The 26,429-nt window shown below is 44.8% G+C and overlaps 1 protein-coding gene across 1 annotated transcript in view; it reads right to left on the bottom strand.

Moving 5' to 3' along the window:
• frem1b (Fras1 related extracellular matrix 1b) overlaps positions 1-26,429 on the bottom strand; it is a 262,434-nt gene that overhangs the window by 120,062 nt on the left and 115,943 nt on the right. Inside the window, exons 13-15 of the mRNA XM_078561195.1 lie at positions 19,571-19,738; positions 7,183-7,391; positions 3,679-3,772 (exon numbers count right to left, since the gene is read on the bottom strand). Of these exons, the coding sequence (XP_078417321.1) occupies positions 3,679-3,772; positions 7,183-7,391; positions 19,571-19,738 (471 nt within the window). The remainder of the gene's footprint in view (positions 1-3,678; positions 3,773-7,182; positions 7,392-19,570; positions 19,739-26,429) is intronic.

The raw sequence follows: 26,429 nt of genomic DNA, 5'->3' as shown, positions 1-26,429 counted from the left end.
ATCAGTTTGGGCCCGGGGAAAGGCGTGGCGGTAAATTTGTGTGGGGCCCGTGGAGGGGGACGTTTTGGCTGATTCCGGAGATGGTGATGCGGTGAGTGTGTGGGATCTAGAAAGTGAGTGTGTGTGTCTGCGGGTGGGGGGAGGGATTAGTGAGAGTGTGTGTGAGTGTGTGGGGGGAGTGCGAGAGACTGGGTGTGTGTGGGGGGGAGTGCGAGAGACTGTGTGTGTGTGGGGGGCATGCGAGAGACAGTGTGTGTGTGTGGGGGGAGTGCAAGAGACTGTGTGTGTGGGTGGAGTGCGAGAGGCTGTGTGTGTGTGGAGGAGTGCGAGAGACTGTGTGTGCGTGTGGGGGGAGTGCGAGAGACTGTGTGTGTGTGGGGGGAATGTGAGAGACTGTGTGTGTGGGGGGAGTGTGAGAGACTGTGTGTGTGTGGGGGGGAGTGCAAGAGACTGTGTGTGTGGGGGAAAGCGTGAGACTGTGTGTGTGTGTGGGGGGAGTGCGAGAGACTGTGTGTGTGTGTGTGTAGGGGGAGTGCGAGAGACTGTGTGTGTGTGTGTAGGGAGAGTGCGAGAGACTGTGTGTGTGTGTGTGTGGCGGGGGGGAGTGCGAGAGATTGGGTGTGTGTGTGGGGCGTGCAAGAGACTGTGTGTGTGTGTGTGTGGGGAGTGCGAGAGACTGTGTGTGTGTGTGTGGGGGGGGGGAGTGCGTGAGACTGTGTGTGTGTGTGGGGGGAGTGCGTGAGACTGTGTGTGTTTGTGTGGAGGGAGTGCGTGAGACTGTGTGTGTGTGTGGAGGGAGTGCATGAGACTGTGTATGTGTGTGTGTGTGTGTGTGTGTGGGGGGGGGAGCGCGTGAGCCTGTGTGTGTGGGGGAGAGTGCGTGAGACTGTGTGTGTGTGTGGGGGGAGTGCGTGAGACTGTGTGTGTTTGTGTGGAGGGAGTGCGTGAGACTGTGTGTGTGTGTGGAGGGAGTGCGTGAGACTGTGTATGTGTGTGTGTGTGTGTGTGGGGGGGGGGGGAGCGCGTGAGACTGTGTGTGTGGGGGAGAGTGCGTGAGACTGTGTGTGTGTGTGGGGGGAGTGCGTGAGACTGTGTGTGTGTGTGGGGGGAGTGCGTGAGACTGTGTGTGTGTGTGGGGGGAGTGCGTGAGACTGTGTGTGTGTGTGTGGAGGGATGTGTGAGACTGTGTGTGTGTGTGGGGGGAGTGCGTGAGACTGTGCGCGTGTGTGGAGGGAGTGCGTGAGACTGTGTGTGTGGGGGGGGGAGGAGTGCGTGAGACTGTGTGTGTGTGGAGGGAGTGCGTGAGACTGTGTATGTGTGTGTGTGTGTGTGGGGGGGGGAGTGCGTGAGACTGTGTGTGTGTGGGGGGAGTGCATGAGACTGTGTGTGTGTGTGTGTGTGTGTGTGTGGGTGTGGGGGGGGAGTGCATGAGACTGTGTGTGTGAGGGGGGAGTGCGAGAGACTGGGTGTGTGTGTGGAGGAGTGCGAGAGACTGTGTGTGTATGGGGGAGTGTGAGAGACTGTGTGTGTGGGGGGGGGGGAATGCGTGAGACTGTGTGTGTGTGTGTGGAGGGAGTGCGTGAGACTGTGTGTATGTGTGTGTGTGTGTGTGTGCGGGGGGGGTGAGTGCGAGAGACTGTGTATGTGTGGGGGGAGTGCATGAGACTGTGTGTGTGTGTGTGTGTGGGGAGTGCGAATCTGCCGTGCACCCAGTTTCACATTTCTCAATCACTCTCACCACCACACACCAACCCACACACAAGCACCTACTCACAGTGGGTGAGGGTGAGTGAGCAGCCTGAGACTGGGAGTGAGCCGGTCACACACACTATGACCCTCTAACACTCTGCTCATTTTCATTAATTACTCTTTTTTAAATTAACAATTTATTGCTATGACAATGCTGTACTTTGGTTCAGCAATTGTTTCATCCCTTAAAAACCCAACTTTTTTTTGAAATTCATTTTATTGTTGTGCCAAACCTTGGGTAGAATTTCTGGTTGGCGGGCGGCCGTGGTTGGTGGGCCCGGTAGTAGCCAGCGGATGGGCTGCCGCCTGCGATCGGCCCCTGGCCGTGGTTTCACGCTGGCTGGCCAATTAACGGGCGGCCAAAATGAAAGATGTGCTGAGATACTCAGCGGTGTTGGGATGGGGGGTGGGAAGAGGGCGCGCGCTGAAGTCAGCAGGGGCGCGCAGAAGGAAAGCTCCCTGAAGCCAGAGAGCTGCCTCAGGGAGCTGACGAATTTAAAATCAATAAAGACAGAATTTAAAATCCGGAAAAAATGTCTATGCATCGGAATGCGTCACCTGTGCATGGACATTATTAAAATTCTGTGCGCAGATTTTTAAAAAATTTAATTATGGAAACCTCATCCTGCCCTTAGATGAGGTTTCTTGAAAAATGCAAAAGCTGCCTGGCCGATTCGCCCGCCCGCCAACTGTAAGGTTAGACAGGCAGCCAAAAATCCCTGTTGATATTTTAATGGCCTCAATAGGCCTCTTAATTGTCAGTGGGCGCACTGCCGACTCTCGCGCGTGCCCGCTAGCCGCAATATTGTGCGAGTGTGCGATAACGTCATGACGCTCGCCCGACATCATCGCGCGCTATTTTATGCTCGAGCGTGTCAGGCGCATGGCCGCACACTGAGCGTAAAACTAAGCCCCTTATCTTTCCGAAATTTACTCATCGGCCTCTTGATTGAGAAAATATACAAATATTCCCCCCTCTCCGAGCAAAAAGATTGAACAAGCCCGAGCTAATTGAAGTATTATAAAATTCTTAAGTGCCTTGACAGAGTAGATGGTAAGAAAATGCTTCCCCTGACTGGGAAATCTAGAACATGGTGTCACAGTCTCAGAATAAGGGGTTAATCATTTAGGACTGAGATGAATAGGAATTTCTTCATTCAAAGGGTTGTGAATCTTTTGGAATTTTCTACCCCAGAGTGATGTTGATGCTCAGTTGTTGAGTATGTTCAAGAGATAGGATGATAGATTGTTGGTCCTGAGGGAATTAAGGAATTTGGAGATAGTGCGGGAAGGTGGAGTGGAAGTAAGAGATCAACCATGATTATATTAAGTGGTGGAGCAGGCTCGAAGGGCCAATGGCCTACTCCTGCTCCTATTTCTTATATTTTTATGTTCTTATTATGAAAAGTTTTGATAGGTTTGATGTAGAGAAGATTTTTCCATTTGAGGGTGGAAGCAAACCTATCGGCCATAACTATAAGATGGTCATTAATAAATCCAATAAGGAATTCATGACAAACTTCTTTACCTAGAGGTGGTTAGAATGAGGAAGGAGCAGTTGGGATGAATAGCATAGATGCACTTAAGGGGAAGTTAGATAAGCACATGATGGAAAAAGAAATAGACGGATATGTTGATGGGGTGAGATGAAGTAGTATGGGAGGAGGTTCATGTGGAACATCAACACCAGCATGGACCTGATGGGCCGAATAGCCATTTTCTATGCTGTTAATGCTTTGTAACACACTGCAAAGTCCCTTTTTTAGGAATTGTATTGTTTGTGCAGAGCAGAAATATTAAAGTATGTATCAGACAGTGCTCATGTAGGAATCAAATTACAACTCACTGTTCTGCAATGTAACCTAAAGCTTTGAGATAGATTCTTGTCATATGTTACAACATATATTGACACATTGCCTTTGTCTTTACCTTTACTTTCAACACCTCATCTGCGGCGTTAAATCCATCTGTAGCTGTAAACACAACTAAATCATGCAGTGTTTCTGAATCATCATGTTTGTACCTGTGAACAGAGTGGAAATGACGCCACAAATTAAAACAACACAATCATAAGCGAAAATCAACACAACAATCCAAGTGCTACCTTCACACCTATGGACACGAGTTCAAATTACACTTATATCCTACAATTACTACAATAGATAGGGTAATATTTTATTATTTTGCATGAAACTTGTTGAAAAAGGATATCCCAATTTAACCAACAACTCTAAGGTTTGTACCTTATTCAAAAGATGCATACAATGCAATGGCCAAATCACACAACAGGACAATTGTGAACAACCTCCGAGGGCTGTCAACAGCGAAGCACTCATCTGATTGAAAAGTCAGAACAGATTGTATCAATGTCAGCAGCTATGGTTGATATAAGGAAGAATGCTCTGTCACTGAATAAATCTGATCTGAAAGTTTATGAGTGAATCAGTGTGTTAGCTAACTTGCATATTTGCTCTCAATGTGCCAGTATCTTTATCTAAACATGCTGCATGATCAGCATCTTGAAGACATGGCTTGATATCAGAAATGTTGCACTGTTGATTTTTTAAATTCAAAAGATAGAGTCTGGGTAATGCAATGGGTTGGAAACTGACCTTTCCTTTCTGAAACCTGACATTATCAGCAGAGAAACATAATAGAGACCTCCCAAAGCAGCAGCCTGGAGACCTGAACCACATTCAGGTTCAAATATAGTAACATATTTCTGCAGGAGACAAGTTTGGAATATGAGGGGGACAGCTTTGAGTGGACCTGAAGATTTTTGTGGGGCCCGGAGGAACTCTTCTGTTCCTCCTGTCACCATAAAAATCTAAAAAAGAAAACAAAAGGGTGGAACTTTACAGCGACGGGGGCAGGACTGTAAAATGCAGCGAGCCATTCAAAAGTCCATTGGCTTCAGCAGGACTATTCAAGAAGGGAGGGAGGCAGAAAACAGGAAACTATAGGCCAGTTAGCTTGACATCTGTCATGGGGAAATTATTAGAATAGATCATTAAGGAGGTTATAGCTGGGTACTTAGAAGAGCCCAAAGTAATAGGGAAGAATTAGCATGGTTTTGTGAAAGGAAAATCATGTTTAACCAATTTATTGGAGTTTTTTGAAGGAGTAACATGTGCAGTGTATAAAGGGGAGCCTGTAGATGTGCTGTACTTGGATTTCCAGAAGGCATTTGATAAGGTGCCACATCAAAGGTTATTATGGAAAATAAAAGTGCATGGTGTAGGGGTAACATATTAGCATGGATAGAAGATTGGCTGGCTGGCAGAAAGCAGGGAATATGCATAAATGGATCTTTTTCTGATTGGCAGGATGTGACGAGTGGGGTCCCACAGGGGTCTGTACTGGGGCCTCAGTTTTACTATTTACATCAATGACTTAAATGAGGGGCATGGTAGCTAAATTCGCAGATGACACAAAAATAGGCATTAAAGTCTGTTGTGAAGAGGACATGAGGAGGTTGCAGATGGATTTAGATAGGTTGAGTGAGTGGGGATAGATCTGGCAAATGGAGCTTAATGTGGGAAAATTTGAAGTTGTTCACTTTGGCAGGAAGAACAAAAAAGCAGAGTGTTACTTAAATGGAGAACGGCTGCATAATTCTGAGGTGCAAAGGGATCTAAGTGATCCAGTGCTAGAGTCACAAAAAGTTAGTACGCAGGTACAGCAAGTAATTAAGAAGGCTAATGAAATGCTGTTCTTTATTACAAGAGAGATTAAACATAAAAATAAGGAAGTTATGCTTCAGTTATACAGAGACCGCACCTCGAATACTGTGTGTAGTTTTGGTCTCCTTATTTAAGGAAGTATGTAAATGCATTGGAGGCGGTTCATAGAAAGTCTACTGGATTGATACCTGGAATGAGTGGGTTGTCTTTTGAGGAAAGGTTGGACAGATTGGGCTTGTTTCCACTGGAGTTTAGAAGAATGAAGGGTGATTTGATTGAAGCATACAAGATCCTGAACGGTCTTGACAAGATGGACATTAAAAGGGTGTTTCCTCTTGTAGGTGAGTCCAGAATTAGGGGCCACTGTTTTAAAATTAGGGGTCGCCCTTTCAGGACAGAGATGAGGAGAAACTTTTTCTCTCAGGGCATTGTGCAACCTTGGAACCCTCTGCCTCAGAAGGTGGTGGAGGCAGGGTCATTGAATGTTTTTAAGGCAGAGGTAGATAGATTCTTGTTAGGCAAGGGAATCAAAAGTTATCAGAAGTGGATGGGAATGTGGAAATTGAAACACAAGAAGACCAGCCACGATCTTATTGAATGGTGGAGCAGGCTCAAGGGGCAAAATGGTTTACTCCTGTTTCTATATCTTATATTCTTATGTTCTTATGACCATAAATTGCAGCCAGCGTAAAATTCCACCCTTAGTTTTAGAGCAAGGCCTCCAGTGGTCATTGAAGGACTAGTAGTTAGGTCTCTCCATTCCTGCAAAAAGTAGACTGGCATGTTCTAATATCGGTTACCCAGTTCATTAAATGTATTTTGGAAATTTCACTGGAAATTAGAGACTGGTGAGCAAAGTGTTTGCATAGTTTTGATGTCTCCGGCTTGACAGTAATGCAGGAAGAGACGAGAGCTGCAACTGGCTGCTTATATTATCTACAAAATGTTGCAGGAACTACACTAAACTGAATTTAAAACTTGAGCAAGGCAGCAGGTATAAATAGACATACCAGTAAGGAAGTTTCACCTTTAAAATACATATTTCAATTCAGCACAAGGTTCTGTGAAACTCCTCTTGTTGCTGGACTGTTTCTGCTGTGTTATTAAAACAAGTTATCAGAATCTCAACGTCTCTTGTAATTAAGGGGGCACTTTCACTAGGATTCCCAGACAGACTGTTGAATGATTTGGTCAGTGATATAATGTCATCTTTTGCATTACTGGCCAGTTCTTCCAGGATAGCTTTTAATCACAGTAGGTACCCAGTCAAGGTTTGGCAGCAAGCTATTTCTGGCTGCTCCAGGAACTTAGCCGACCTGAAAAAATTCCCAACATAATGTCAATATTCACTCTCCAGTCATCCACTCTTTTCCATCCAAATTCCCTGAAGGCTCTACCAATGGCACTATTCAGAGTTAATAAGATTGAGCAAATGTGAGTCACACAGGCATATCCTGACCTCATTTAAAAAGCAACCCCCTCTCCTGTTATATTCTCTGACTAAAAGGGAAGGTGAGGAACTTGCTTTTAAGAAGTACGTGAAGGCAGTTCAGCGCAACCCATCCTCCTCCTCCTTTCCAATTGACAGATTATCTCTCATTATATCTTGGTTGGAATGAGAAAGTTTTAGTTTGGCAAGCTGCACCATACTTACCTGCTTTTAATCTCACATTAACATTCTGAAACTAAATAAAAGGACAACATCTAACCTTTAAGAACAACTACAGCACATTGAGTTTGTGTTCGTCACCTGACTTGAAAGGATTTGAGGTCATCAAGTGTAAACATATCACCCTCCAGCATGATGTTTCCTTGTAGTTCAATATCTCCATGCTGTGGTTTTTGTTTCATCTGAATTCGGAGATCCTCATCAATTGTATCCTTGTCTGTCACCATCAGATTATCTGCAGTGATCATGCAGCCTGAACCTTCCTCAGCTTTTATTTCATTGGTGAAAATCTAACAAAATAATCAACAATCAACTTTGCACATTTAGAAAGTAAGTCCAAATTCAGAAAAGAAGAAAGCAGTTTATAGAAAAATGTGTAGAGTAAAGGGTTATCATCAGGAACACCTGAAACTGATGTAAATTCTGATGTAACTATGATGCAATGACACATGACTAAGACAGAGAGATCTGGTGGGAAGCAGAAGTACAACCTCATGTAGAGTACTGAGGTGTATGTAGATCTGTAAATAAACAGGAATGGCTTTTACAAATAACAATCTATGGTAGCATTCTTAGGGTAACAGGCAAACCCTAAATAACCCCATCTAGACCCTGAACCCAAGACGAAACATGGTGGCAGCTGGTGGTTTCTGTTAACCGTTTATGTGCACCATCCGAAACATGGTGGCAGCTGGTGGTTTCTGTTAACCGTTTATGTGCACCATCCGAAACATGGTGGCAGCAGATATAGTGTAAGGACCCAGAAAAGCTCCAAGAGAAGACTGCAGACCTGAGAAACCTTGGAATGCTTGGGAAAGGACAGGAAAAAAGATTGAAGATGCGCCTGAGAATGGAGCATTATGGGTGCTGCAGATACAAACAGACACACAGACTCAGAGTCCAGACAGCAGTGAGTTCAGATCACAATCAAACTACTGAAGCAGCATCAGATCCAGAGCTTAGGGTAAGCCTGGAATAAACATTGCTACTCTCAGAACTGTTCTGAAACTCTGAAGGCTTGCAACAGGCCCAACACTGGGACAATTGGAGGAAGAGATTCTCCAGATACAGAACAGCTTCAGGTTTGCATAAGAAGGAACAGAAGGATCAGGTCAGCACTTTACACAGTAAGGGCCAGAGCAGACGATGTTATTGCAAGACAGGGCATTGATGAGTCTTCAAGATCATATAAGGAAGTTCTCCAGGCATTCAATTAGTACTTCAGTGTTCGAAAAATTTGATAATTGAGTGAGTGAAATTTAAGATGGAACTATAAACTGGATGAATCCATGGACTCATTTAAAAATGACCTATAGAAACTCATGCAGAATTGTGATTATGGGATACATAGAGATGAATTAATACATGATCGTATAGTGCTTGGGGTCTTGGATGAAACCTTTCCAGATCTTTTGCAAACAAGGGAAGATTTAACTCTTACAAAGGCAGTACAAATAGTGTGACAGACCAAGTTTAGGAAGCAAACAGAGCAGTTGTTTGTGGAGAAAGTTACTTTGTCCCTTGGAGAAAAATAAGTGAAACCATTCAATATGTCAGACAGAAAAGAGTGCAGTGAAGCAAAAGCCTGTGAAATTGGAAAAGGTGTGCCAACTGCCATCTTGAAATGTTCCCGGGAAACCCCTACACAAGCAGGAAGAATGCCCTGTAGGGGGAACTGAGTGCAACAACGGTGGGAAGTTCGAACATTTTAAAATAGTCTGCAGATCCAAAGTTTCTATATCCCATAAGGAGAAAGAAATAACAATGAAGCCAAGTAAAATCCAAGAAATGGAAAAGCTACAGAAGAAACAAATAACCTTCCTAGGTGAAGTTAACAAAACAGAAAATAATTATTGGAGCATTAAATTAGAAGTTGATGGTCACCCCATAGAATTCAAGCTAGATATGGGGACAAGTGTTTCAGTGTTATCTGATTAAGTAAAATGGCTTAAAAATATCATGTTATAGCATCTCCATCCAGTTGCAAGGTCCAGTAGGGACTACACTAAAAGTAATAGGCCAACACTTGGCAAGATTAGGAGAAAGAAATAGTGAAACCCCTGTATGTTATACAGAACCAGGAATCATCATTATTGAGCAGAAAAGCATGCTTGCAGCTGAGGCTGAGTTACAAGGCTGATGAAATTGGTGTCGAGTGGCCTAGTGAGGTATTCAGGAATGAATTTCCATCCATATTTTCAAGTTTAGCAAAACTGAGAACAGAATATTACATAACCCTAAGGGCAGATGCTAAGCCTATATGTCTCTTCACAATGAGGAAGGTCCCTCACCCACTCTTAGACAAAGTCAAGAGCGAAACTGAATACAGGTTACAACAAGGGGTCATCTCTCCAGTAACCATATCAAGGGAGTGTTCTGGAATGGTCTAATGATTCAATTAGAATCTGAATGGCATTGACTCAATTAAACAAATCAGTAGAGCGTGAGATCCACCTAATGGCATCAGTGAATGAAAGTCTCATCAAATTAGCAAAAAGCACCCCCTTCACAAAATTGAATGCTAACAGTAGTTTTTGGCAGTTGCCTCTAGGCAAAGATACCAGGTTGCTAACTACTTTTATCACTCCATTTGGTCATTATTGTTTTAACAGGTTACCACGTGGAATTGTTTCTGCACCTGAGATATTCCAAAGAATGATGACTCAGACCCTGGAAGGCATAAAAAGAGTAATATGCCATATAGACGACATTCGCGTACATTGTTCATCAAGGGAAGAACATGACCATCAAATGAGAGCAGTCCTCAAAGTCCTACAAGGAGCTGGTTTGACATTAAATGCGAATTTGCAAAGCCCATGATAAAATTCTTAGGGTACATTGTCCAGGCTTCGGGAATTATGGCCACCCGCAGAAAACCAGGGTCATTGGAGGGTTATCAGAACCTAAAAACATCATAGGATTATAAAAATTCCTTGGGATAGTTAGTCAAGTCGGCAACTTCCTAAGAAACTTGGCAGAAATCAATGAGCAATTTCGACAGCTATTGAAACAAGGTTAACAGTGGTGCTGGAATGTGGATGAGCAAAATGCTTCTGACAAGATCAAAAATATCCTAATTTCACCAGAAAATCTAGCCCACTATGAACCAAAGTTGCCAATAATTGTAGCCGTGCACCCATCATCCACAGGCTTGGGAGCAGTGCTGTTTCAAGTTCAAAAAGATGGACAAAGAAGACCAGTTTATTATGCCTCAAGATAGCTCATGGACATAGAGAAAAGGTATGCAACCATTGAGAAAGAAGCATCAGCAGCTACATGGACCTGCGAGAAGTTCTCTGATTATGTTATAGGATTAAGGTTTAAAATTGAAATTGAGCATAAACTTTTGGCTACTCATCTTAATCTAAAGGAAATTACAAAAATGCCAGCTAGAGTTCAACATCTTAGACTGAGAGATACGATTCAATTACTGAGTATAGTAAAGAAAAGTACCAGACAACAGCAGATGTACTATCAAGAATACCAGTGGAAGGAGTCAAGCTGGATATTTAAAATTTTATTGATGAAGTGGAAGCATATACTTTGCTCATTGCCAAACACTTACCAGCCACTGAAAGGAGATTACAAGAAATTAAGCAAGCAGAACAGCAGGATGATGAGTGCATCAAAATAAGAGTATTGCCAGAACAGATGGTCAGAGTATGCTCCGAACAACCTAGTACTTTGCCAATACTTCAAACAGAGGAACCATCTCTCAATCATTGATGATTTCTTGGTTTTTAATGACAGACTAGTCATCCCTAAAATACTTTGACTCAACATTCTTCAGTAAATCCTTCAAGGTCACTTGGGAGTAGCAAAATGCAGAGCAAAAGCCCAACAGTCGGTTTTGTGGCCACTCACTCCATTGAAGGGTTAATCCCAAATTGCTTTACGTGTGCAGTGCATAGCCAGCAGCAGAGCAAACCCCTTGCACCTCTCCTACGAGGCCATGGCAGTGCCAAGAAGTGGATTTATTTGAGTTCAAAGGCCAAGTTTTTATCATCATCATTGATTATTGCTCCAGATGGTTTGAAGAAAGTAGACTGCACAATATCACGGCAGAGGCAGTCATGACATCACTAAGAAGGATCTTCATGACAAGTGGTGTCAGACAATGGTCCTCAGTTTGCTGATGAACTGTTCCATAGCTTTGCAGGGGAATATGGTTTCATGGATGTGAATAGTTCGCTTAGATATCCTCAGCTGAATGTTGAAGCAAAAAGAGGAGTTCGGACAATCAAGGAATTGATGCAAAGAGCCAAGATATTAACTTAGCCCTTCTTAAGTACAGAACCTCACTGCTAAAAAACAGGCTGTGGCCATCAGAACTATTGATGGGAAAACGACTGTGAACAGAACTCCCAGCTCTACAATAAACTCTACAACCTCATGTTACCTCAGATGATTGTGAGGAAGTTAGGAAGCTTGAGCAGCAACAAAGAGACAGTCAAGCTCATAATTTCAACTTCAAGCACAGAGCACGAGACTCAAAAGTGCGATGGCCCAGGGCGAGAGTGTGGATACAAGATCAACAGGAGGAGGCATTTTAACAGAAAGAGCTCCACAGCCGTAATCTTATAGAGTGGAGAGGAACCAGGGAAATATCAGAAGGAACCAAAAAACCTTGATATTATTGGGAAGGAAACCAATGGAAACTTAGATATGCTATTTATATCTGGATGGAGACAAGGAACCCAGAAACAAGTAGAAACTTTACACCTACCCAGGTGGAAGACACTTCTACTGAACAATGAGAGAGTGCAGTTCAAATGAAATCAGGACCAGGTCAGGGAGATTGGTCAAGGCATCCCACAGACAAACTCTGTGAAGACTGAGGGCAGAATTTTCTGTGCCCGCTGGCATCAGGCGTGTTTGGCTGCGTGAGCAGACAATATGGCGAGAAGGCCAAAGATCAGTTTCATGACATCGTGAAACCAGTTTGCAATTTTCTGCTCTGCCCGTCAATGGCGGGCTGCATTTCCCGTTGTTGGATGTCAGGAACCTGATTGTAAGCCCAGCCCGCCAGGATCATCCCCCCCACCCTGGATTTTCTGAGCATGTCGGCGTGATTGCACGCCAGTGTGTTTCACAACTGTACATAAGCAACGTGCACCTGGTGAGCTGCACTTTGTTCAGGACTTCCCAAGGTTTGATTGCCTATCTTGCTTCAGTCAGCACTCAAAGTCATCAGTGCCAGGCTTCACAGGCAGCACCACATCACTTTTAGGGGGGCTCACGGGCAGGTCTCTACTTACCAGACCAGGGGGTGGCTTTTCAATGGCTGCAGGGCAAGGGCTTGCTTGGGGAAGGGGGAGAAGTGGCCTCAGGCAAGGGAAGAGGCTGCAGGGCAAAGGCTGTGCTGGGGAACGAGGGTATCCCAGGGTGTGTGCGGGGGCAAATGTTGATCTGTGCAAGTGGCCTCAAGATGGTGAGGTCTGAGGAGCAGTCTCCAGAAGAGATCAGGCCAGATGGAGATGTGAGTGTGTGTGAGGGAATGAGTGGTGATGTCCCTTGATCTGGCAGTGAGTGAGATGTCAGTGAATGTGTGATGGGCTTGAGTGTGTGAGTTTAGAGTGATGAAATGGTTGCCTCACCCTGGTTGCATGGATGAGATCATCCGGATGACACAAAGATTGGCCGGGTGGTTAACAGTGAGGTTGAGTGTCTTGGGCTACAGGGAGATATAGACGGGATGATCAAATGGGCAGATAAGTGGCAGATGGAATTTAACCCTGAAAAGTGTGAGGTGATACACCTTTGAAGGAGTAATTTGACAAGGAAGTACTCAATGAACGGCAAGGCACTAGGAAGTTCTGAGGAACAAAGGGACCTTGGCGTGTGTATCCATAGATCTCTGAAGGTGGAGGGGCATATTAGTGAAGTGGTGAAAAAGGCAAATGGGACACTTGCCTTTATCAATCAAGGCATAGATTACAAAAGTAGGGAGGTCATGTTGGAGTTGTATTGAACCTTGGTGAGGCCACAGCTGGAGTACTGTGTGCAGTTCTGGTCGCCACATTATAGGAAGGATGTGATTGCACTGGAGGGGGTGCAGAGGAGATTCACCAGGATGTTGCCTGGGATGAAACACTTAAGTTATGAAGAGAGGTTGGATAGACTTGGGTTGTTTTCGTTGGAGCAGAGAAGACTGAAGGGCGACCTGTTTGAGGTGTACCAGATTATGAGGGGCATGGACAGGGTGGATAAGGTCCATTAGTTGAAGGGTCAGTCACAAGGGTGCATTAGTTCAAGGTGAGGGGCAGGAGGTTTGGGGGGGGATGAGAGGAATAACTTTTTTACCCAGAGGGTGGTGATGGTCTGGAATGCACTGCCTGGGAGGGTGGTGGAGGTGGGTTGCCTCACATCCTTTAAAAAGTACCTGAATGAGCACTTGGCATGTCATAACATTCAAGGCTATGGGCCAAGTGCTGGCAAATGGGATTAGGTAGGTAGGTCAGGTGTTTCTCACGTGTCGGTGCAGACTCAATGGGCCGAAGGGCCTCTTCTGCACTGTGATTCTGTGTGATTCTGTGATCCTGTGATTCTGTGATTCATCCTCTGTCTGGATTGGATGGCCAACCTCTCCTGTGCTGCATTGGCACTGATCACCACTGCCATCGCTTACCAAGCCGCAGTGGTAATGTTGCTGCCCCTCCTGCGCCCAGAGTGGTGGTAGAGGACATCACGGCGGGCCTCCGCAGCATCCAAAAGGTGCTCTAGGGACATGTCACCAAACTGGGGGACTGCAGTCTTCTTGCCTTTTGGGGCCATGCCTGCCATGCAGTAGTCCTGGGCTGGAAGCACTGAGAGGTGTGCATGCAGCTGCATTTTAAATGTGGCACCCGGCGTGAGGAAGCAATGAGGTGATGGCGTGGCGGGAGAATTGGAGCTCATCCACCATCGAAATGGCATGTTTCCTGGGAGTGAATGTTTAATGAGGTGGGATTGGGATGATACATCGTGTAAAGCTGCCATTGCGGTCGGCGGGAAAATGTCCGTTTTCCCACTCACTACCACACTTAGTGCAAATCTGAGGGGTAGATGCAGGAGTATGTATAGAGTTGGGTTAAAGGCTTGGGGGGAGATGTAGAGTAGAGGGTTAACATCAGGAGCAACTCATGATGTAAGTGTGATGCAATGACACATGACTAAGAGACTGAGATCTGGTAGGAAGCAGGGGGACAACCTCGTGTAGAGTACTGAGATGCATATAGATCTGTAAATAAACAAGAATGGTTTTTATGAATAACAGTCCATTATAGCATTGTTAGGGTAACAGGCAAACCTTAAAGAAACTCCATCTAGACTCCAAACCCAAGATAAAACAAAATGTAAAAGGGGAAGACTAAAATAGAAACAAAATGAAGGAAACATGGAAATAGACATCTAAAAAATTTTTTATTCTTGTATGCAATGACATCTACCTTTATGTTGTCTTCCACATAACAAATGTCTAAAGGTACTTCAGCAGGAGGTGAGAAGATGGGAGAGCAGAGTTGAAAAACTGAAGACTGTATGCTGGGTCATAGGCTTGCAAAAAGTTGCAGGGATAGAGTAGAACAAGGCCATGGAGGGATCTGAAAATTAATTAAGTTAATGTGCTGTTGGATTGGGAGCTGGTGGAGGTCATGAGGATGGGGCTTCAGCATTGACTTAGTAGGATAGAATAGGAAATGTGGAATAGAATTTTTGGCAAACTGTTTTAAGGTGGACCTCAGGTGACTGGTAAAGAGAGATTTGGAGAAATCAAACTAAGAGTTAATGAATGATGGTTTGCACAGAAGTGGACATGAGGTAGAAGAATGGCTTGCTGTTGTGAAGGAGGAAGTATGAAGGATCAGATAAAGAGCATGAAGCTCAGTTCAGAACAGGCTGTTGACGTTTCCCAACACTGAGCTCAGTCTGAGTGAGTAGCTTGAAAGGTGAATGCTGTCAGCATTAAGTTTCTGGTGAAAGCTGTACAGGTCCACTTTGAATACCTCAGGTAAAATAGTGGAAGAAGAAATTTCACACAGATGTGTTAAGCATTCATAAGCTAATAGCCTACAGCATAATTTCAAGGCTATAATTTACCATATCAAAGAAATGGTTTGCAATTTTGTGCCACTATTGCAGAAAATTGATCAAAAGCAGAAGTAAAAATGTTAGATTAAATATCCAGAGACTGATAGCCACAAACAGAAGCTACTACTGTGTCCATGCATAGTGAACCTGTACGATATTGTCTCTCCCTGCCCTCCAATTCCAGATGTACCCATTGTGCCACGGACACTTGTCAAGTAACATTCAAATGAGGAAACCTCCACCTTAGCCCAGATACTCCATCCACCTCAGCAGCTGTATTTGTTTTGCTAAAACTATTGTTTTCAGAATACACTGCTGTGTATACAAATGAGCTAACTAAAAATGGTTAACATGTTTGCTGTTTCTGAATTCAAAATGCTTTTCATCCCATGAAAGGTACAAAAAAAATTGAAACCAGCAACAGATATGCTAAGAACTCTTTCAGTGTTTATATTCCTCAGTGAATGTCAAACATTATTCATCTGTTGCTAATGTGCTTGCCTATTCACTTCTCCCTCTAACTGAATTGGTTGAGATGAATGTCTGATGAATGGCAAATGACATTTCACATGGGTGAACATGAGGTAATGGAACCACAGAAGGGAAATAAACTGCAGGATATGAACTAATAATCATTAAAACCAGCTGCTCAGCGGGGAGGAAGAAGTCTGAAAGGGCAATAGTGGTAGGGGATTCGTTAGTGAGGGGAGTTGACAGGCGCTGCTGTGGCCACAGGCGTGACTCCAGGATGGAATGTTGCCTCCTGGGTGCCAGGATCAAGGATGTCATGGATCAGCTGCAGGGCATTCTGAAGGGGCAGGGTGAACAGCCACAGTTTGTGGTCCATGTTGGGACCAATGACATAAGAATGAAGAGAAATGAAGTCCTACAAGCAGACTTTAGGGGGATGGGTAGGAAATTGAAAAGCAGGACTTCAAAGGCAGTAATCTCCAGATTACTCCCAGTGCCATGCAGTAGTGAGTATAGGAACAGAAGGATAGTGCAGATGAATGTGTGCTGGAGAGATGGTGCAGGAAGGAGGGCTTTAGATTACTGGGGCATTGGGATCATTTCTGGAGGAGGGTAGACCTGTACAAGTTGGGCAAGTTACATCTGAACAGGAACGGGACCAACATCCTTGCTGTGAGTTTTGCTAATGCTGTTGGGGTGGATTTAAACTAAATTGCTGGGGGTCGGGGGGTGGAATCGATCCTGAAAAGTACCGCAGAAGGGAGAGAAACAGAGATGGAATTAGAAGTTAAAATAGGAGTAAGTGAGTTTGGAGGACAGGGGAAACATAGGCTAGAGAAGAAAGAAGTAAGGTTAGAAAGGCCAAGTGGAATATATTTTAATACAAGGAGACTGAGGAATAAGACAGATGAGCTGAGGGCACAGATGGGCACGTGGGAGTATGATATCATGGCTATGACCGAGACTTAGCTAAACAATGAACAGGATTGGCGGCTCAACATTGCTGGTTATAGTGTATTCAGACGAGATAGAAAGGGGGATAGAAGAGGAAGGGGGATCACAATATTGATCAAGGAATCAATTATAGCAGTGAGGAGGGATGATATCTTGGAAGAATCATCAAATGAGGCCATATAGGTAGAAGTAAAAAACAAAAAAGGGGCAAGGACGCTGTTGGGTGTATACTATAGCCCCCAAACAGACAGGGAGAGATAGAGGATTAAATATGTAATCAAATTTCAGAGAGGTGTAAGAATAATAAGGCAGTAAATAGTTGGGGATTTTAACGACCAAAATATTAACTGGGGCAGTTTTAGTGTGCAAGGTAGGAAGGGAGCAAAGTTCTTAAGTTGCATCCAGGAGAACTTTCTTAGCCAGTACGTAGAAAGCTCAACAAGGGAGGGGGCAGTTCTGGACCTAATAATCGGAAATGAGTCCGGGCAGGTGGAAGGCGTATCAGTAGGGGAACATCTTGGAGATAGTGACCATAACTCAATTAGATTTAGGATAGTTATGGAAAAGGATAAGTTTGGGCCAGGAATAAAAGTTCTAAACTGGGGAAAGACTAATTTTACTAAGATGAGATACGATTTGGCCCAAGTGGACTGGGAGCAGCTACTTGCAGATAAAACTGTGTCAGAGCAGTGGGAGGCATTCAAGGGGGAAATAGTGAGAGTACAGGGCAAATATGTTCCCATAAAGACAAAGGGCGGGACCAAGTCTGGAGAACCCTGGATGTCAAAGTACATAGAGGTTAGGATTAAGAAAAAAAGATAAGCTTATGGCAGATACCGAGGGCTCAATACTCCCTAGAGTTGTATAAAAAGTGCAGGGGGGAACTTAAAAAGGAAATTAGGAAAGCTAAGAGAGTGCATGAGAAAGCATTGGTGGATAGATTAAAGGAATACCCCAACGGTTTTTAAAAAAATATATAAAGAGCAAGAGAATAACTAGGGAAAGAGTGTGGCAAATTAGGGACCATAGAGGTAATCTGTGTGTGGACCCGAAAGACGTGGGTATAGCCCTCAATGAATGCTTTGTGTCGGTCTTCACAATGGAAAAGGATGACGCAGGTATAGGCATTAGGGTGGAGAACTGTTAAATATTAGAGGAAATTAACAGAGAGGCAATACAAGCGGATTTAGCAGCCTTAAAAGTGGAAAGATCTGCAGGCCCGGATGAAATGTATCCCGGGCTGTTGAGAGAGGCAAGGCAAGAGATATCAGGGGCCCTGGCAGTAATTTTCAAATCCTCTCTGGCCACAGGTGAGGTGCCAGAGGACTGGAGGACTGTTAATGTTGTCCCATTTTTAAAAAAGGGAAGAAGGGACAGACCAGGAAATTACAGGCCAGTCAGTCTAACCTCGGCGGTGGGGAAGTTAGTAGAAAGAATTCTGAGGGACAGAATATATCTGCACTTGGAGAAACACAGATTAATCAGCATAGATTTGTTAAGGGAAGGTTGTGTTTGACAAATTTGAGTGAATTTTTTGAGGAGGTAACCAGGAATGCTGATGAGGGTAATGCATTTGATGTGGTCTACATGGACTTTAGCAAGTCTTCTGATAAGGTCCCACAGGGCTCAGTGCTGGGGCCCTTACTGTTTGTGGTGTACATAAGTGATTTGGACTTAAATGTAGGGCATATGATCAAGAAGTTCGCGGATGACACGGGAATTGGTAGGGTGGTAAATAGGTGAGGAGGATAGCTGTAAACTGCAGGAGAATATTAATGGACTGGTTACGTAGGCAGAGCAGTGGCAAATGGAATTCAACCCGTGAAAGTGTGAGGTAATGCACTTGGGGAGGTCTAGCAAGACAAGGGATTACACTATGAATGGTGGGACCCTGGAAATTCTGAAGATCAGAGGGACCTTGGTGTGCATATCCACAGATCCCTGAGGGTAGCAAGGCAGGTAGATAAGGTGGTTAAGAAGGCACATGGGATACTTTCTTTTATTAGCCAAGGCATAGAATACAAGAGCAGGGAGGTTATGTTGGAACTGTATAAAATGCTGGTTAGGCCACAACTGGAGTACTCCGTGCAGTTTTGGTCACCACATTATAGATAGGATGTGATTGCATTGGAGAGGATGCAGAGGAGATTTACCAGGATGCTGTCTGGGCTGGAGGGTCTGAGCTATGAGGAAAGGTTGGATAGGCTGGGGCTGTTTTCCTTGCAGCAGCGAAGGTTGAGAGAGGATTTGATAGAGGCGCATAAAATTATGAGGGGCATAGATAGGGTGGATAGGAAGGCACTTTTTCCATTAGTAGAGGGTCAATAACCAAGGGGCTTAGATTTAAAATAAGAGATAGAAGGCTAAGAGGGGAGTTGAGGAGAAATTTTTTCACCCAGAGGGTGGTGGGAGTCTGGGACTCACTGCCTGAAAGGGTGGTTGAGTCAGAAACTCTCGTGGCATTTAAGAAGTATTTAGATATTCACGCTGGAAAATGGTATTAGTGTTACCAGATCTTTATTGACTGGCGCAGACATGATGGGCTGAATGGCCTCCTTCTTTGCCGTAAACGTCTATGAGTCTATTTATTAGGGCTTTCTGTCATTCTCTTTTCAACATTAACTGTCCTGCATATATGCTTTGGTCCTTCAACTGGTTTTCTTAATAAACAACCTATCTAAATTCCACTTTTCAAAATGTTTTTTATAAACACTGAATAACAACTAAACATCAAATCATTATTTTTTTTTAAAAGAACAGCTTGTTAAACACATTACAGGGCTTTTGTTAAAGTAAATCTGATCATTCTGATCTACTTAATCTGGAATGCTGTAACATAAAATGGGGGGGCACTGGATTGCAAGTGATTGAGCAGATGCTGAAGAATGAATAGGTAGAAAACTGTTTTAAGTAAATAAATGTGTTTCTCAAGGATCCATTTCACATTGCTAAGCAGCAAAGTAGTGTTGTCCTATACCTCGGGTGGTTGGTTGTCCACAGGCATGATGGTAATGTTAAAGACAAGTCCAGTCAAAGTGCCTCCCTGCTGATCGTTGACAGAAAATACGAACTGCACCAATAACGGATGTGGCCCTATATCCTCAAGAGGAGGCATGTATGCTACTTTCATGTGGTTCACTGCATGCTGGAATATAAAATGAACAAGTTAAGTCAAAAGCAGGGAACTTAAAGGAGAAAGGAAATTACTCCCTTGTCAGGAATTTCCCATATATTGCATGCCATGGATAAAAATCAGCACACTACTGGCATAGTAGATACATTTACGAGAAAAACAGGAATAAAACATGTGACAGGTCTAGATGATTCATCAGTTCCAAAGATGGAATAAGGCATTTAATGATGCTTTATTTGCTGAGGTGGCCCAAACTTGCAATTTTGGTGGGGATGTAAAATGGACAATAGGTCAATTGGTTGTCCATTCTACAATTTGTCTGATTTTCCATTCAGGTCAATGGAGCATCATGAGTGGTCAATCTGCTAGCACCAGTCTTATCTCCCCTCCAAAGGTGAAAGTTCCTGCCAGTTTCTCACACATTTACCCAGGGCCATTTCACCTGACACTGATCATTAACTTGGGGTTAATGGCTCAAATACCATTGGACACATGCTAGAAAAACTAAGGATGAAAGTCAAAAAGGTCACACATACTGGATGCTGGGTTTGCTAGTCTTTATCAGCATGGCAGTAGAGACACTACAATTAACTCATGTATCCCTGCACGAGGGAAGATAGAGACCTAGACAATGTTCCTGCTTTTGGTTACTATCCAGTGACAGCTGGGAAGTGGTGCTCGTGGACATCAGATGATGACATCATGGCGACCACTACCACCTAGAAGGACAAGGGCAGCAGATGCCTGGGAACACCACCATCTGCAAGTTCCCTTGCAAGCCACACCCCATCCTGACTTGGAGTTATATTGCAGTTCCTTCATTATTGCTGGGTTAAATCCCTGAACTCCATCCCTCACAGCACTATGGACTGCATGGTTCAAGAAGGCAGCTCACCATCACCTTCTCAAGGACAATTAGGGATGGGGATTAAATGCTGGCCTAGCCAGCAATGCCCACACCCTGTGAAGAAATAAAAAAATTACAGGATTCGATACAACTTTGATGACATCAATAATCCAATAGTCTGACGATGCTCAAGACCTATATCTGTACATAAAAAAGGACTTCTTGGGCAAGGTGCCAAAGAGTCTCACCATTCATACACAGCCTGTGCCAACTCCTAGGGGCAGGGCAGCATGAAATTTCAAAGGAAATTTCATAAAAAGAAGTCAAGTAAACCTTTTTTCACACACAAGGTAAAAGACTTCTAAATTTCCAGAAAAAAAGGATAAAATAGACAGAATAAGTTAAAAGGCATTTCTGGAGAAAAAAGAGATTGAGACATATGGTGAAAAGGTGGGTAGGTAGGTGGATCTGCAAAAAAAAGAAAGGTTTGTTAGACTTATTGGCCTTCTGTTATTCCTGAATGTTATTATGCTTTTATGTTCTTATCTCCCAGTGTGCATAAAAGCTTTTATTTTGTTATATTTTTCAAGGCAGGAAGGGTTAAACTATAAATAGCTTAAAAAAGAATTCCTTTGACCAATGGAAAATCATGGTAACTGTAAATGTCATCAGATTTGTTGTGCTAAAAGTTTACCTTTCAGCATTAGGGGCCCGGGGTACTAGGGCAGCGATACCCTCAGCCTCATCCACTTAAAATCAAAGTAAAGGAACAAAAATTGGATTGGAACAGATATAGGAAATTCCGAAAACACTTACCAGGTTAGGAAACATCTGTGAAGGAAACAGTTAATTTTACTAATGTGAGCACGACGTCAAATAGACTTGAAGAATGGTCTTCACCTAAAACATTGGGTGAATTTTACGCTGCTTGGCAGTGGGCATGAGTCTGACCCAGAAGTGGGCAGATCACCAATTTCCACCCCTGCCTTTGAAAGACGCCTGATAATGTATCTTTCATCCAATTAACGGCCACCTGGCAGGAAGCCAGCCAAGAGCACAGAAGAAGGGTGGACAGCCCACCCAATCAGAGATGGAAAGGCCGGGAGCAGACTTTGAACCAGAAGTTGGTCGCGGCCACACATTTAAAGGCACCCCTGGCATGAGACTGTGGCAGCTGCACCAGAAATCATACTTTGGAGGCTGAATCTTTTTCAAGGAAGACTTTTAAATCCTTTGAAGTATTGCAGAAGGTAAGAGCTTGGTTTTAAATTGGATAACTTTTGTGCTAGTTGTGAATCATTCAGGACCCTTGCCAGGGAGGAAAGGGCATTTGAAGACACCCGACCCATTCCCCTTACGAATAGCAGGTACTTATGAGAAGACTCAAATTCAGCCCTTTAACTGTCTTTGTCCTTCCACAGATGGAGGAGAGAATGGACCCTCTAGTTGGTCAGGGGTCCAGACCCAGGACGGCCCCATGATTCGATGATAACTCCCTTTGAGTTTTCCTCCGGCGAGAGGCCTTCACTCGGGAGATGGGAAGAGGAGTGCTTCCAACCAGCCAAAACCAGCCTGGGTGGAGGTTGCAGCAGAGGGCAGCAGCCATGGGGTCACCCAGAGAACCTGGCTGCAGTGCCAGAAAAGACTTAATGATCCATTCAAATCTGCCAGGGTGAGTGTCTAATCATTTTGAAGATGGACCTAGACAGAAGGGTGTGAGGATGTGAAACGGCTCAAATGGAGTTTGCCTACCATATTGCCCAAGTGTAGAAGGTGGCATGATGTAGACATACATTCTCCACAGCAATTGGGGTTTTCGGGAGAAGGGGCTACTGAACTGCAACACCTGTTAGTTGGCAGGCAGCATTGAGAAACATTGGCCTCTGACAAAAGTACACATTGGCCACAAACTTGATTGCAGCAAAGTCTAGCCATTACAATGTTCCTTTTCATTTCCAGGAGGAAGGCACACAATAACAGGGAAAGGGCCAGGACCAGAGGTGGTTAGCCCAACCTGGTCACCCTGAACCCGCTACAGGAAGTGGTCCTGGAGCTGGAGGCCCATTGCTGGAGCCAATCCATTGGCCAAGATGAGGTTGGAGGAAGGCCCCGGGTCAGTAAGATGTCAAGGGTGCACAGCTCTCTCCTGCTAACTGTGCTTATTGGGTGGTCAGGGTGGTAGGGAGGGTAGGTGGTGGGGGGATGGGGGCCATTGTCCTGGAAACTGTCAGGAAGGTGCCATTGATGGATTTTGACTGTGGAAGCTTGTACAATTTGGGGAGAGCGGTCTGTCTGAATGCGGAAGGGCCTAGGTTCAAACACTGCCTACCATATCCTAATGGTGCCAGTGTTTGTTCTGAGGAAGCATGTATCTCTGAACTCACCTCAAATATGATGATAATAGCCCTCAATTTTCTTATTTCTGTATCCCCCACTGGACAAACATTTGCAGCAGCAGCTACAAGCCCTGAGAGACCCTTGCTAACTTCTGAGGAGGAGGACAGAGCCTCATATGGTGCAGCGTCACGTGCTTGCTCCGTACAGTACCAGCAAAGATACACGCACCTCGGCGGGTATGCATGAGTTGACTTGAAGGGATCCACACACTGGTGAGGGCACATCACAGTTGCAAGACCAGCTGTTGGAGACTGAGATAGTGCAGGCCTCTGGCACTCGGAGGAGTGTGGATGCGATTTAGATGCTGAGCCCCAGTCTGATGATGGGCTCTGGAGCCATCCGTCAGGTAGCAGATGCTGGACATACAGCACGAGAAATGTGGAGATGTGGCAGAGATTCCGAGGGGTTGTGCACACTGGCATGGATATTGGAGGAATCCAACCAGTCCGTGAATGCTGCCATGACCCATTCTTCAGAATGCATGGCTTCCTCCATTGAAAGGCTGGCAACTGTCTTGGAGAGCCAGACCCAGCAGCTCTCTGCTGGGATACTGGTAATGCGTGCTGATCTGCACTCCATCACCTTGTGAGCTCCAGTGCCCAAAGCTATGGCCAGAGCGAGAAGAGGAGCCTACAGTCACAACCAGTTCCTGGGTCCTCTCAGGAAAGCAGGGAAGGCCAAATGGACCTTATGATAGTGGATGAGGAGCAGCTGCTGCCATCTGGAGGCACCTCTCAGGACGCCTCTAATGGGGACAGCTCCTCCTCTGCCCCTCTGCCATTGACACAATGCCTTCGAGTGCCACATTGACAGTTGAGTCTCCTGCCACTGTGCAGGAGAATCCCAAACACACTGGGATTCTCACAGCCTTAGGTGAGCAGAGGACGCGTGCAAAAAAACATTGCAGGCAAAGGGTCATAAGGGTCAGCAGCCTGTCTCCATCACAGCTGGCAGCGAATGGGGAGACCATACTGTAGCGCCTGGAAACGAGTCAAGGAATCACACTGGACACACGTGGGTTCACATTAGCGATTTTCATGTGTGATTTTTGATTGGTGCTGTTAATTGTGTTTTTAAAAAAATGATATTTGAACATGATATTCCAGTTTCATTGATGCATATCTGTGTGTGATGTGATGGTTTTGATTTGGATTGACTAGATAGTGTTCAGGGAGTTTGTGTTCTTGTGAATCCCTCTGCATGGCATTCATTGTTGACTCTACATAGTCCTTAGGAGACGTGGCCCTGGTGTTCATGACAGGGAGATGGAACAAGAAGGTGGCAAGGGCCAAGCTGGTTTTGCTGTGTTGCACACACATTGCTAATGGAACCTTCTCATTAAAAGTGAATCTCTTGTCTCCCTGGCATCCTGACTCTCCATGGACCAGCGGGCACACCTGGCTGGCATGGCTTGCCCTCCTCTTCGTTAGAGTCATCATCAGATGATGGGGCAGTCTCCAGCAAATTCGTCCTTTACCAGGCATCCTCTCTCTGCAGGGCCAGGTTGTGCAACGCACAGCATACCATGACCATAAGTGACACTCACGCAGATGCATACAGAGTGCCACCTGATCTATTGGAATGATATTTTGAGGAGACCAATGGTCTGCTCATTGAGGGCCCTGGTGGATGAGTGGTTTTCATTATACTTCTTCTCAGGCTCTGTCCGTGGGGTCCTGTACTGGTTTCATCAGCCATCTCCTTAGAGGGTATCCTCTGTTCCCCAAAAGCCAACCATCCAAAGGTTGCGGCTTATTTAACATCTTTGGCACCCGGAGGGGTGGCTCAGTGTGTAAGCATTGTGGCTGCTGCCCAGATGGCGTGTGCAGACCTACATGATGCATTGTCTATGGTCGCATACCAACTGCACTTTAAGGGAATGATATCCCTTCCTGTTTACGAAAGCCTTAAACTATACGGAAGGCACTTCAATGGCCACATGAATGTAATTTATTATGCCTTGGGCCTTTGGAAAACCGGCAATACTACCAAAGCTTCTGACTCTTTCAGCCTGACTCACGTTGTTGTCAGTAAATGAAATAAATTCATGGGCATGCCTGAACAGGGCATCTGTCACCACTTTGATGCAGTGATGCACAGCTGGCTGCAAGATCCCACACAGATCTCCTGGAAGGACTCTGTGGCAAAAAAATTCAGGACTACTGTATCCTACAAGACCACAGGTATCAGGTGCCCACCTGCACAATTAGATGCAATGTTGGCAGCCAGTACGTCACAGATTGCTGTGACTGTCTCCCTGGACAGCCAGAGTCTTCGGAGGCACTAGCGTTCTGTCATTTTCAAGTATGTGAGCCCTGTCTGGTACACTCTATTGGTTGGATAGTGCCTTCTCCTCCATCTGCCTGCCAGCTGCTGTTGCCTTCCCTCCACATGCCTTTGCTCAGTATCAGGTAACCCAGCCTGCTACACCACAGAAAGCACCTGTCCTTGCCCAGCTTCGTCCCTCTTTTCCTTCTCCTTCTCACTGGAGGAGGAGCCTCCTACAGAATGAACTATTCCCATTGGGTTCAACAACGTTGAACCACAAATGCTGCAGTTCTTAATTTTCCCTCAACACTTCCTGGCTGTTCCCCTTCCCCTGGGAAATGGCCCAGTGGAATTTTAAATTGAAAGAAAAATAAGTGTAACCACAATACCAAAGTCTCCCTGACCTGTTCTAGTAAAGCCAGCCACAATCCTGCTTGCAGACTTTATAGCTGCCTTTGCAACCTTCCTGTTGAAAAGTGTAGCTTGCACAGAACGGGCATCCTGTGCACACACTGTAGTATCATCAAAAATGATTTTTGAATTTACTAGTTGGAAACTCTTAATTGATTTCTATTAAAAAAAACTCCACATTCCAGTGAGTTGGGATAACAATGATGGCAGCATATTTTCATCACTATCCCTTTTACATTTACTTGAAATTGAGGCAAACTGTCTGCAAAGCTGCACGAGGAACAATGGCCTTGGAGGAGTATGAATGGGGGTCATCTCCTATCCCATTAGCAAAGCATCCAGACAATCATTTGGTTAGTCAACTGGGTAGAGATAAACCATTAGACATAATCACTAGGGCAATGGGACTCTGGCTGAGATAAGAATTTCCAGTCTTGATATAATCAAGTTACACATGGAATATACTAGCCATGATCATATTTGGGTCACTGGGTAGTTGGGGAGAGAGTCATGTGACAGACTGCCCTCCCCAAATTGTACAAGCTTCCACAGTCAAAATCCATCAATGGCACCTTCCAAGTAACTGAGATGCTGAAGGAGCAAGACCCTGAGTGGGTTCCCTCTCTCCCTCCCTCCTCTCTCTCTATCTTCATCCAAATTGTAAGTTTTGAACCCTGTTTGCTGATTTTGACTATCCAGGTGACACAGACAGAGATTTTAAAAAGAACTCAACCCAGTGTTGCTGTCTCCAGAAGTACAGATAAGTCATGTGTCTATATC

This window comes from Cetorhinus maximus, chromosome 17 (assembly GCF_964194155.1).
Source record: "Cetorhinus maximus chromosome 17, sCetMax3.hap1.1, whole genome shotgun sequence".
NCBI classification, from domain to species: Eukaryota; Metazoa; Chordata; class Chondrichthyes; order Lamniformes; family Cetorhinidae; genus Cetorhinus; species Cetorhinus maximus.
The sequence above is the reverse complement of the archived record's forward strand: the minus strand, read 5'-3'. Positions and strand labels throughout refer to the sequence as shown.